General features: G+C 54.7%; 1 protein-coding gene across 9 annotated transcripts in view; it reads left to right on the forward strand.

Moving 5' to 3' along the window:
• Positions 1–12,425, forward strand: part of CASZ1 (castor zinc finger 1) — a 277,948-nt gene that overhangs the window by 220,057 nt on the left and 45,466 nt on the right. For all 9 annotated transcript variants that reach the window (XM_032708904.1, XM_032708910.1, XM_032708905.1 and 6 more), the window contains one exon: positions 10,005–10,574. In XM_032708904.1, the coding sequence (XP_032564795.1) occupies positions 10,005–10,574 (570 nt within the window). The remainder of the gene's footprint in view (positions 1–10,004; positions 10,575–12,425) is intronic.

Genomic DNA, 12,425 nt, shown 5'->3' on the forward strand with positions numbered 1-12,425 from the left:
CAGGCAGTGATAGCACAGGCGCATGGACGGGCTCACGAGGACAGGGCAGATAAGAAGATGAGCCCTAATGACCATAAAGAAGAGCAGTAAAAGGCAAGGCAGGGAATTAGAGAGGTGTGAGCACTGGGAAGCGTGGGGTGAGTGCCCGCATGGCCCAGCCATGGGGTTGCTCTCCCGTGCTGCTCTGACAGGAGTGCTGAGTTAACAACTCAGGGATGAGCCACTGCTCTCACACCAGAGCTCGCTCTCCTCTGGCCCAGCCATGAGCCTTTTCCACACAAACAGGGCAGGCAAGGTTTCTCCAAATCACACTGCACAGCATGTGCAGGTCCCAGACATCTCCGGGGATTCAAGAGCTCCTGAGCTCCCAGTGCTGTGTGTGAGGGGTGCCTGCTCTCTGGGTTCACAAAAGACTCCCAGCTCCACTTGGGAATCACAGAAACCTCTAAGGGATCTGAGTGCCTCTTATGCATCCCCAGCCCAAAGCAGTTACCCGCTCACATACAGCTCAGGCAGTGCCTGGGGGCTCTGGGAAGGACAAGGCTGAGGTGCTCTGGTTTGCTCTGTGTCTGCAGCTCTTGCTGAGCTCTCACCTCCTGCAGGCTCACACACTGATTTACTTTGCAGGACCTTGAAAGACCACAGTAATGAACTTTCTCCGGCCCTGTGTTTCTCAGTGATGCAACGAGCATTCAGGCTCCCAACTCCCATTTAGCTCCTGACTTCCCACTGCAATTAATTAGGAGTCTGCATTCTTTGTTGGGTCTGAGCTTAATAGTGCTGAAAGGGATTGCAAATTGCTCTTAAACCGCCGACCAACTACCAACAGGGTTGGAGGGACCCTGTTTTAAGAGGTGGCTCACTTGACCCCTGCCCTCAGTTAGGGATGAGCCCAGCCTGACACCAGGGAGCTGCTCTCCCCTGACTTGGGCCATGGTGGGTTTGGATTCTCTGTAAAGATGAGCCACCAAGAGGGACTGATGAAACTTTGAGCAATTCCCTTCCAAATCTGTGTCTTTCAAGAGACCTGTTGTCTCTCCCAGGTCCTTTTTATTCCCCTAGCATCAGGTATTTGCAGCTAAGTCTGGTTCCCTCTTGGTCCCACCTCCATGATTCCCTGCCCCCCCTGCCCTGGCTCCTTCAGCGTTTGCAGAGGTGTCTGTGCAGTGTTCCAAGAGGCTCATGTCTTGGCCTCTTCTTCATTCCTTGGGAGCTGGCTCCCTCACGGGCTGGCAGGCCCTGCTCCAGAGGCTTTCCCAACCCTGTGCTTCCACCACCCCTTCCCTCCCTCTGTGCATCCACCGGGTCCTGCTGGCACAGCCCCCGGCCTGTGCCTGTGTGCTGTGGGGAGCAGAAGTTAGGCACCGTGTTTGCATTTAGTTGCCCTGACAACACATCTGGCTTCACAGGGAGTTTTCCAAGGGCCACAGCCGGCCTGCAGGGACCTGAGGGTGATGAGCTATTACTCTTCACTCTCCCTTTTGCGTCTTTCCCCTTGGTTTTCTTCACAACCTGTGGGGAGATTGATGGCAGGATTGTGATGTAGATGTTAGCAGTTCTGCTTGATTTATAGAGTTACTTAGGCTGAGTGAGGCCACTTATGCTCCTCTGGATAGTAAACCTTTTAACTGGACTAAAGAATTAATAATAAATAAATAAGGCAAGGAGGAGAAACTGGATCAGAAAAGCTGATCCTCTTGGCTTTATGTTATCTGAAAGAAAAACTCTGAGGATAGAAGCCTGCCAGGGAGCTGCTGCTCAGCCTAGGGAGCCCAAGACCCCACTCACTGTGTTGGTCTGGAGCACTGAGAGCAGGTTTTCATGAGGAGAAAACTGTTGAAAAGCCTTATCAAAGATCCTGCATTGACAGATGAGCTGGGAAGTTGGCTGCAGGACACAAGGGACTTTTGAGCTTCAATCTGTCCTGTATCAGTGCTTTTCCTCTGCTGTTACTTGAACTGCAGTAGTACGTAAAATTGCAAAGACACTGAGCCCACTAAGCTGAGCAAGAAATCCTTGCCCTATGGGTGACCACTGAAGGGACCCAGCAGGTCAAGGGCAGAAGGGAAGCCTGTATGATGTCCTTTGCCCAAGGAGAAGGAGCAGGTCAGTAGCAGATCAGGGATGAGAACCAGAGTTCCTGACTCCATTTCCCACGTTTTTCCCTCTTCTTTACGCTCACCTCCTTTTGTTAATTCTGGAAGTTCCCTGAGTTACCTGTATGCAGAAAGGGGCTTGTTTCTTACCCTTTGGGGGTTCAGAGCACGTGAGTGCAGAGCAGGGCAAAGGGAAGGGGCAGAGACAGGAGCTTTGTCTCTGCACTTGGGGGTGGGCGGTGGATTCTCCCAGTGAGGAAGCCGGGGGTTGACAAGATCAAAGCACATTTAGGATCATTTTTGAGATCTGCCTAGGAAAAGGTTCAGACGTGCGTTACTAAAGAGCTGTGAAGAAGGATTAGTCCTGTCCTTGCTCGCAGTTGAACCACTTTCCCCACCAGCTGTGCCAAATGCCTGTGAAGAGCTGGTGGAGCGGCAGCAGAGCAGGTCAGCGGCAGGTGAGGAGGGAGTGTGGCAGAGGCAGCCCCTGCGAGGCAGAGTGGCCGGGGGAGGCTGGAGCAGGGCCCCGTGCGGGGCTGGAGGGGCAGGTGAGGAGGTGCCTGCGGCGGGATGCGGCACCGAGGAGGCAGCGCAGTGTCCGCAGGTGTCCGTCCTGCTCCGCTGCCTCCCGGCCGCGCTCGGCGCTCCAGCGGGGACGCTGCGGACTCGGGAGCACTTGGAGTTGCAGCCCATTGCACCATTGCAGCAGGAGTGGCTGTGCGAGGGCCAGCTCACTCCTAGTGTGAGGTCTGCTCTGCCTTTCTCTCCCTGGCCAGTGATATATGGCATAAATTAGGCCTCTGAAGGGGGATACTGCATCCTTAAGAAGAAATATGTCCTCATTTTTCTTAAACACCGTTTGCACTGAGTGAAATGTTTAGAAGGGACGCTGAGGGATAACTTTATTTCTTACTAGGGAGTTCAGAGCCGTTCAGTTAAACCCATAAAACACTGGGAGTAGGGAAGCTGACAGCCTGCCCGTGCATTAGAAAAGCCATTACTCATCTAGGGGAAATTCACCCCATGCTGGAGCCTCGCGTTACCAATGGGGTGGTCCAGGGGAGGACACGGGATCATCTCCCTCGGCCATCTAAGGGGTCAGTAGGATGCTGAGAGGTGAAAAAGACTCTGTAACAATCCAGCACAGTGACAGAGTGCTGATGTGGAGGTCTCAAAGCACTGAGTAAAGCCCACTGGTGGGTAATCATCCTCATTCCACCCCCCTGCATGGGGAAATTAAGGCACAGAAAGCTGGGGGGACTGATGGTTACACTGTGATTGGAAACCAGGCTGGAAGCCAGCACTCTTGGCTCTTAACCCCCATCTTAAATCACCAAAACCAAATTCCCTTGCAGAGGCAAGGAGTGAAAGTCAGGAGCCCTGCCTCTCCACTCTGTTTCTGCCACAAGGCCGTGTTCCCCAGCGGAGTCAGGAGTCGTGGCTCCACCTTCGTTTGTTCAACATTCAGCCCTTTCTTCCCAATGGGATTTAGAAAATCTGCTGGAAGACGAAGGCAAGGTCTTGTAGGTGATAGCACTGGGAATTCCTGTCTCAGATGGTGGTTGGTGATGTCATGGGCTGCGTTACAGGTGTGTCTGGGTGGCCTTCTGCTCTCATACCTCACCTGGCCAGTACAGGCTGCCATAGCTCCCCCAGTGACTGGTAGTCCAAGGGCCACCCAGGGCACCCAGAGTCATGGCAGACAAGACATCAGCCACCAAGAGGGTGGTGACTTTCTCTTTGATATTTTATTTTGGAGGCTTGACACCAAAAGATTTAATATTTGTTTGAAATGAGAAACAGTTCTCAAATGAATTTGGAGAGCCTGGGAATTAATGTCAGCCCCCCCCTCCCCTCCCTAAACACCCCTCCTGCCCGTCAGCTCAGTCCCCCCCCTTTCAATTTCTGAAGCCTGCTGATTTGAATATTTATAAATATCAGTAAATTATTTATTGTAGCAATCTGCTGTGCCATTTCACCAATCGCCGTTAACACTTTAGGGCTCGCTCTTCAGGAGGACGCGACTGCGGGAGACACTGGGCACTGGGGAGGGGGTCCCGCCTGCTGTATGCCATGCTGGGAGGGATTCCCTCTGTGGGTGGCACTGGAAGGGTTGGAATGTTTGCAGGAGAGGATGGGGACCCTCTGTGTCCAGTTCCAGGGGACAGTGGGAGAGGACATGGCTGGGAAGGGAGGCTCGTGTGGATGGGGGGGGCAGTGAGGGGATGGCCCGATGGGGTGGGCTGTTTGCTGCAGTGTGAGGGGACCTGGCTCTGGCTCAGAGCTTAGCACTCACCCTTTTTGCTTGTAGTTTCCGTTCCCCTGAGGAGGAAAATTCCTCTTGGTTTCTCCTGTCCCATTCCCTCCCTCCAGAAATGCACTGAGAATACACACTGCTCAGAGATGATTTGGCTATTTTCTGTTTGGGGAAAGGGGTGTTCATGAGCTGTTCTCCTGGAGAATCCTTGTCAGCAGCACTGGAGCAGCTAAGTGGCCGGGTGGGAAACAGGAGCAGCCCCAGTGCAGGGCACCAGCGTCTCCAGAGCCCACCCCCTGCTCTCACCCACTGCCCAGCGCTGGTTCCTGTGCACGGCCTCTCACTGTCACCAGAAAACTACAGCTGAACTCTGCAGCTGAGCAGGGTGAGCAGAGGGAAGCAGGACAGGCTCGCTTAAGTGAACTGGCACTGCTCTCTGCCCCTTTGGGCTGGGGCTGAACCAGGCTCTGGGAGCTGGAAATAGGGAGAGAAGTGGCCCCTTGTGGGGCTGGAGATGCCTGTGTGGCAGGAGAAGGTGAGGCAGTGTGGAATGCAGGCAGACTGCACTGCCATGGGACCAGGGCAGAGTCCCTGGCTTTTCCTGCACGGTTTATGGATGGGATGTGTGGGGAGAGCCCTCACGGCTGTGGGAAAGCAGGGAGTGTAGCTGGCAGCGCTTCAGTGAGGACACCCTGGCTGCTCGCTTCGTTTCTCCTCCCACGTCTTTGATTCTCCTTCTCCTCCTGCCCAGTGCTGAGCTGGAGCCTGTCAGGTCCCACTGTCACACCGAGGGCTTTCCCCGCTCCACGCAGACACGCACAGGCGGGATCCATGCAGGGCAGAGGAGGTTGTTAAAGAGCCTTTGTGAACTCCCCAAGGTCAGCCAGAAGAGACAGCATCCACTAATCCAAGGTCATTTCCTGGGCTAAAAGCAATAAAATGTTTTATTGATAAACTGAAGAGGGGAAAATACACACTAAATCCACTCTCACACGTTGCAGGCCATGCCTGGGATGTTCTCCCTTTGCCCTGGCCTTGCCTGGGGTAATGCAGGAGTCTTCGTGCTGGAGGGGAAGTGTTTTCTGGAAGGGGCTGAGTGTTTGGCTGCCTGCCCTGCCTTCTCCTGGCGTGTGGCTGGGCAGCGCCAGGGCACTGCTCCTGGGAAGAGTGTTCCCAATGCCCCAGTGGCCTTCTGCTGTGAAGGTTTGGCTCCATTTTAGGGACCTCAGCTCAAGTGTGAAGAGGCTCCAGTGTGCAGCATCCTCACCCCAGCGAGCCGTGCTGCCCCTGTTTGGGGCTGCTGGACCAACTGGAGCCTCTCCAGTCGAGCTTGCAGCACAGTGGTTAAAAAGCAGAGGACTGTGCAGCATGTTGGCCCTCCTTTCCTCCCCCTCCCCGCCCCAAATAATGCTGTTAATAATTAATCGAATGAGAGCTTGCAGCTCCTGGAAAGCTGGCACTGGGACCTCCCTCTTGAACGGAGCTGCTCAGCTGGGCTTAAAACTCTTCAATAGGAATATGAAAGCTCCATCTGTTCCACGTACTCGGCCCTCTGAAATGACAATGCTCTCCCTCCCCAGCCAGCATCCCTCTCCCCCCCCAGCACGGGCCCTCCTGCCCCTCCTCTCCTGCCCCTCCTCAGCCCCTGCCCCATCACAGGGGTCCCTCCTGCACCCCTGGCTCTTCCCACACCATTAAGATCTGCTGTTACCCTCCATCCGTGCCAACTGCTTCATCCAGCTCCCCTACGCCCCTTTTTCACAGCTGGGACCTTTTTCCCCTCAGCCAGGGTGTGTTTTCTTTGACCCCAAGCTAAAGGCAGAGTTGAACTCTCTTCTCCTCTCCTTGCAAATCCAGACTTCTCTCTGCAGCAGTTTGCCCAGTGGCTGGGATGGCCTGTTTCTGTCTGGGTCCTTTCATTCCTGCACAGAGTGTGCTCCCAGAGCCCCTTCTCTCCCTTGGGGGAGACAGGGCCAAGCCATGCCCACCTCAGCAGCACCTCACAGTGGAGTTCATGAGTGAGAAAGTGCTGCTTTGGGGGTTGTGTGGAGGGAGAGAGCTGGGAGCTGTACATGGGGTGCTGGCAGCACATGGTGACCAGGGGGGCAGTGGGAGCAGAAAGGCCAAGGAGTGACAAGGCAGTGAAATGGTGAGTTTTGTCCCCCTCCTTGCCAGCCATGGTTGCAGAAGCTGTACCTTCCCTTCCAAGGGAGAATTGCTCTCAAGATGCCACAGGGGTGGATGCGGAGCAGGGGCAGCCAGTGTCTCCTTACAGGGTGTGGGGAGGGGGCAAGAGGAGTAAACTCCCAGTGGCATTGTTTTCAGAGGAAGTGCTCAGTGTAAATAGAGCATGTGGGAGAGTTTGTCCTGGGCAGAGATGAAAAGTCCGTGTGACAGGCTCAGGTTATAAACGGCTTCCTCAGATTGATGTGAAATCAAAACATTTCTATTTAGACGAAGAAAATGAAGGGGGATGTTTACTTAGGCTGGAATCTTTAAACAGTGCAATGGAGACAAGGGGTGATTTGGGGTGGGGAGCTCGGCCTGGGGGGAGGGAGCCTCTGCCTGGCTTTGAGGGTCCAGCAGTCCTGACCTTGGGCAGGTATGAAGGTCCCTCATCCCGCAGCTCAGCTGAGAGAAGGAAACACAGGTGTCCTGGCCCCCTCCTACATGGCCATCTTCAGACCTTCTTTATAAGAAGGGTTTCCCTTCTGCTGATGAACCTGACAACCTAAAAGAGGGGAACAGGAATGTTGATACAGGTAATGTCCCTCCTGTTCCACAGGCAAGGAAATAAGGCAATGGAAAGATAAAATAATATGTGGAGAGGTGGTTGCAAGGTTGGCAGGAGAAGCTGGGAGTTCTGATTTCCAGCCATACGGGATAGGTGGGATGGAGATGTGCAAGAGCCCCAATATTACAGCAGCAAATCCCATCCCAGGAAGGTCTGTGAGAGGATTAATTTTGTAGATCAGGGAAATGGTATGTTTTCAGAACTTGCTTTATTTTTAACTTGAACTTTAGGAAAAGATTCTCAAAATGATAAAAAGTCCCAAACACAAGGAGAAGGGTCAGAAAAGATGCGAAGGGGCAGGGCAGGAGCTGGGGGGAGAGGCTGGGGAGGCAGAGGGGCAAAGCCAGGGTGTGTGTGATGGAAGGAGGCAGAACAGGAGTGGAAGACAAGTTGCAGGCTCCCTGGAGTTGCTGCGTACGCGGCAAGTGCAGCCTCGGGAACGTCTGTTCCTCTCTTCCTTTGAATAAATATTTATATATTCATTTGCCGGCTGGTGCACACACTTGGCTGCTCACCTCCAGACCAGAATAATGGGACCTGCCCTCCTGGCAGGAAGGGGGAGGGCAGCGGGGGTTCGGGCTGCCGCGTGTCTGCCTCCCAGTTATCTCCAGCTGCGAGCGGTGCTGATCTCACCAGTTAAGCAGGGCCGGGTGTCGTGAGAAGGTGGACGGGGAATCACCGAGCAGCTGAGGAGAGAGGCTGGTGATTCCGTGCTGACCCAGTGCCCCGGCCCCGGGCAGGCCCCGCACGGCCCGGCAGCACCGTCCCCACCACCCGCACCGCCGGGGCTCCGCTGGTGTCCTGGCCAGGCTCCAGCTGGAGCTCACAGCAGCCTCCCGAGATTCCCTCTGTGGTACCGGTTGCGCACAGGATCGGCCCGCGCTTTCTGCCCTAAATAGAGCGGGAATGCGGTGGGAAGGGAAGGTGCCAGCACTCAGAGAGTCGCAGCTTCCCGGGCGCCTGCCTGTGCCCATCTGTATGCGCGAGGGCTGCGCGCTGTGCTGGGAATGTGCGAGAGGGGAATGCGTGGGGGAACGCACAGGAATGTATTTTGGGGAGATGGGACTTCTTAACCTGTGCGTGTAGGACTCCGCTGGTGGAGCGTGCCAGCGCATACGCACAGCTCCTGAACAGCTATAATTTCTGGATGGGGAGGGACGTGTCTGGGGGCACCGTGTGCTTTCCCGTCGTGAAAGCATGATTGCACGTAGGTGTTAGTGCCGGGGGGTGCCTTGGGAAAGTGGAGGAGTACATTTTGCCTCCCTTTGTGTGGGGGGCTGATATATTTGTCGGGGGGTTATTTTTCTTGCGGTCCCTGACAGGGAAGCGTGTCTGAGGCTGTCAGGAGTTTACGCTAAGCAGCCACTCTCTGGCTCTTGGACAGCAGGTCTAAAGTTTCAGTCTGTTTGTATTGGGCTGTCATGTTACGGGATTAGGGGCTGTCACGGTGGCTTCTGGATGCATTGTAGGGGGTCTGATTAATCTCACTGTGCTTCTGTGCAGCAGCACCTCTGTGCTGGTGACAGGGAGGTGTGGGCTGAGCTGCCACAAGGGACTCCTGTGCAGTGGTGTCTCACCATTCGAGGTCTGGAGACGGGTTCTGTTTGCTCTCCATGTGACTAACCCCTCTTTCAGCATGACATGAAATCCCCGAGCCCATTTTGGAGGGACCTCCAGCAACATTCCCACAGTAACTCCAGTGGTGTGTGTGACCAGCAACTGTTTTATTGGGTGCTCTTCCTGAGTCCTGGGACAGGGCAGCGTTTACCCCAGCTCTGCGCTGGGGGAAGAGCCAGGCTGTGTGCCCACTGCAGCCTTGGGACCTTTAACCCTGCTTAGTCTGGGCATCTCTCAGCAGTGTCATAAGTAAAGAGGGAAATGAGACAATGCACCTGCTTTAGAATCAGTTTTTTGCTTTTATTTGCAATTGAATCTTGTTAATTGTTGGTGCAATAATCATGCAAGTGACTCTGATAGGGACCATTTAGTTCAAGATTCTCCGTGACCTTGAAGTTAAGACCTTACCTTCTTCGTCTCTCCCCCCACCTTCTCTTACCCTTCCTTTACTAGCTGTCACATATGAATAAACTACATTAAAATAACAAACTCACACTAATTAGCTGATTGTGCTGGGAAGTATGAGAGCAGAATTTCCTGTGGGTGAGAGCAAGCAGGCAAAGGGGCCTGATCAGCCGATACCAACCCACAACGATTCTCTCCTGTACAGCTGTCACACCCCAGTCTGGGTCTGGTGCTCCAGCACCTGCTCTTGCCGGGGCTCCTGTCCTCCATACTGGTTCTTTCTGGTGCATATGGGTTCTCTTTCCTGAGACTGAGCACAAATGCCATTAGGTGAAACCCTCACTAGGGTGGGCTTGGCGAGCTGTTCTCCCTGCTGGAGGTGCTTGAGTGCAGTCACTGGCTGGTGTGGGTTTGGCACCCAGCACATCTGGAATGGAGCTGGAGACCTAAAGCAGGTGGTGCTGCAGTCTGAAAGAGAGTGTGAGTTGGGCTTTTAACAGACCTCATACCCTGCCTCGGCCATGAGTGAAGGCTGGTCTGTACCTGAGGTGTTTGGGGCCTTTTGAGCCCAGTTCTGTCCCAGCATACATACAAGTCTCTTTCTTGAGGCCAGTGGCATCCTTTGGTCCCAGCAGGTTCAGAGCCTGCTTCTCACTGAGCTCTCCTGGCTGGGCTTTTGCTTGGAGCTTAGGAAACATGTGGCAGCTCCATTCCAAGGATGACACCGGCCATGCCTGAACACCCGTTGGGTTGTCACCAGCCATTTACTGTTTGGGTTCAAGTTGTCTGATCCCACTAATGCCCTTCCTTGCTTCTTTCCCCTCTCTCTTTCCAGCTGAAAGAACTATATGCACTGACGCAGCCTCAGGAAAACCCACAATGGCTGCCAAGCGCAAAGGCGGCCTGAAGCTAAATGCCATCTGTGCCAAGCTGAGCCGCCAGGTCGTCTTCGACCACGGGGGAGCCGAGCAGGCGCGCGCCGACAAGGGGCCGCAGCGGGACAGCGGCAACAAGGACCTGCCTCAGCCCGGCACCAAGGAGCTGGGGACAGAGTTCTCAGATGGACTCAGCCGCGTGCAGAAGATCGAGGAGGACAAAAGGAGGGAGGTGATTGAGAAGTGGGTGAACGGGGAGTACAACGAGGAGCCCTTGCTGGGGCGAGTGGAGGGCAAGGAATGTAAGGGCGCCGAGAGCGCGGAGGTGCCCCCAGAAGGGGTTTACATGGTGCAGCCCAAGGGCTGCAGCGACGAGGAAGATAATGGGGACGAGGCAGATGCTCTGAGGGGCTCGCAGGATGGCAACTTCTTGGACGACAGGGATTCAGATGGGCCAGCCTTGAAGGATGATGCCTACCGGTCCTCCAGTGGTGAGCCAGGCTCCAAGCTGGGGGCAGGAACCACCTCAGGTAAGCCCTCCATCCCCTCCACCTCCCCACATGGTCACGTTTTCTGGGTGTCCATACCCAGGTCCTGCAGCACCAGGCAGCCAAGGGGGAGAGTGATTCCCTCACAGAGGCCTGGCATTTTGCTCTTGGGACCATATGGAGTTTGTCTCTGGCTCAGCCTCCCCATCCCAAGAGGGATGTTGTGAGGGTGGATGTGGCTGGATGGATCGTTCCAGACCACAGATCCCTAGGTAGAGCAGATCTCCCCCTCAGACCCATGGCCACAGCTGCGGTGGGTGCTGATTTCCTCCTCATGCATTCCCACATGAGGGAAGGAAAGCAGAGAGAGGAGCCCTCGTGGTAGATCCCGTATGGATTCGCAGGGTGTCCCCACGTGGGTGGTGGGTTGTGTGACCACACGGCCCCTCCATCAATGGGGACACACTGCGGGACCGGCACTGACCGCGGGACCCGGGACAGGCCGGGGGAGCTCTGGGAGCTGCGGCGGGGCCGCCCCTTCCCGGCCCCGGTGCCGATCCCGCTCCTGCGGGAGCCGGGCATCAGCGCTGTGACAGCGACACTGCCCCTCCTGGGTGTCCCTGCAGAGCCATCCCTTCTCGGTGTCCCTGCAGAGCCATCCCTTCTCGGTGTCCCTGCAGAGCCATCCCTTCTCGGTGTCCCTGCAGAGCCATCCCTTCTCGCTCCCTCCCCCGGCCAGAGGGGCTGAGGTGACTCTCGCTGTGGCCTTACCCCCCTCGTGAGGGGCCAGTCCTCGAGCTCTGCCCACCCGAGCTCGGGATCAGGCTGGTGCAGCTGCTGGTCCCAAAGTTCAGTGTCCCCCACCAGCTCCGTCCAGGACACCAACTCGTGTGCAGGTACGAGGTGTTCTCCCCAGCCTGTGTGTGCGTTTCCTATTTTCTCTTAGCTTCTACCTTATTTTTGTGGTTCATTCAAAAGCTGAATTCAGCAAAGAGTGTTGGGAAAAGCCCCAGAGGAATTTTGTGCTCCCTTTCTGATGCACATGTTCCCCCCAGATTGCTTTGGGGGGGCGTATGAGTGCTAAGTCTTGGTAAAAGCTTTGGGTAAATTGAATTCTCTCTATTAGGGCAGAGCAGCTCCCTCCCCCAATTTGTCACTCAGCTGGGCTGAATCTGTAATTGAAAGATCTCCCCCTAATCTGCTCCACCTGCACGCACCCCTCCCCTGATCTCAGCACTTTGTGAATCCATCAAACTTTCCTGCTTTTGTGTGCGCGCATGTTTTCCTCCTCCTGTTAATAATGCAGCCGAAACTCATCTCCGTCTGTCCGTTCCCCTTCTGGAGAGGCACATTCTCTAGTCTTCACGAGTTCAGTGGCAGCGCACATAATTATGCATATAAGATATAAACAGAGCTGTTTAATTATCCTTCGCCACATCAGTGACAGAGTAATTAACAAACATTGCAAGATCAATGAGGAAAAGTGTGACCTTCAGTTTCCTTTGATAGGAAAGCCCTTGTCGTTCCCAGACACAAGGTGATTGTGCCTGGACTCTGTTTTTAGTTTGTTTTAATTCACACCACCCCCACCCCCCCACCCCGCCGTGTGCAGCTTTTATTTGCTATGGAAACTAAAAGGAGGGGAACTTAAATGTAAAAAAAATGTTACCAAACTGGGGAAAATGAAAAGGAGCTGAGGTTTCTTACTGGGGTAGGAGATCTCAGTTAAATGCCTTTGCAGGACTGTGTTGTCAAGGGATTATGCAAAAACGTGCAAGTGTTCAGGGGGGGCCGAAGCCTCATTTCTCTCTAAGGCAGGTAATGGCACACGCGGGGTCCAGTTTACATTTACAGCCACGTGGGATTTGACTTGCAAACAGACGTGCTGCCACG

This window comes from Chiroxiphia lanceolata, chromosome 22, assembly GCF_009829145.1.
Source record: "Chiroxiphia lanceolata isolate bChiLan1 chromosome 22, bChiLan1.pri, whole genome shotgun sequence".
In the NCBI taxonomy this organism is placed as follows: Eukaryota; Metazoa; Chordata; class Aves; order Passeriformes; family Pipridae; genus Chiroxiphia; species Chiroxiphia lanceolata.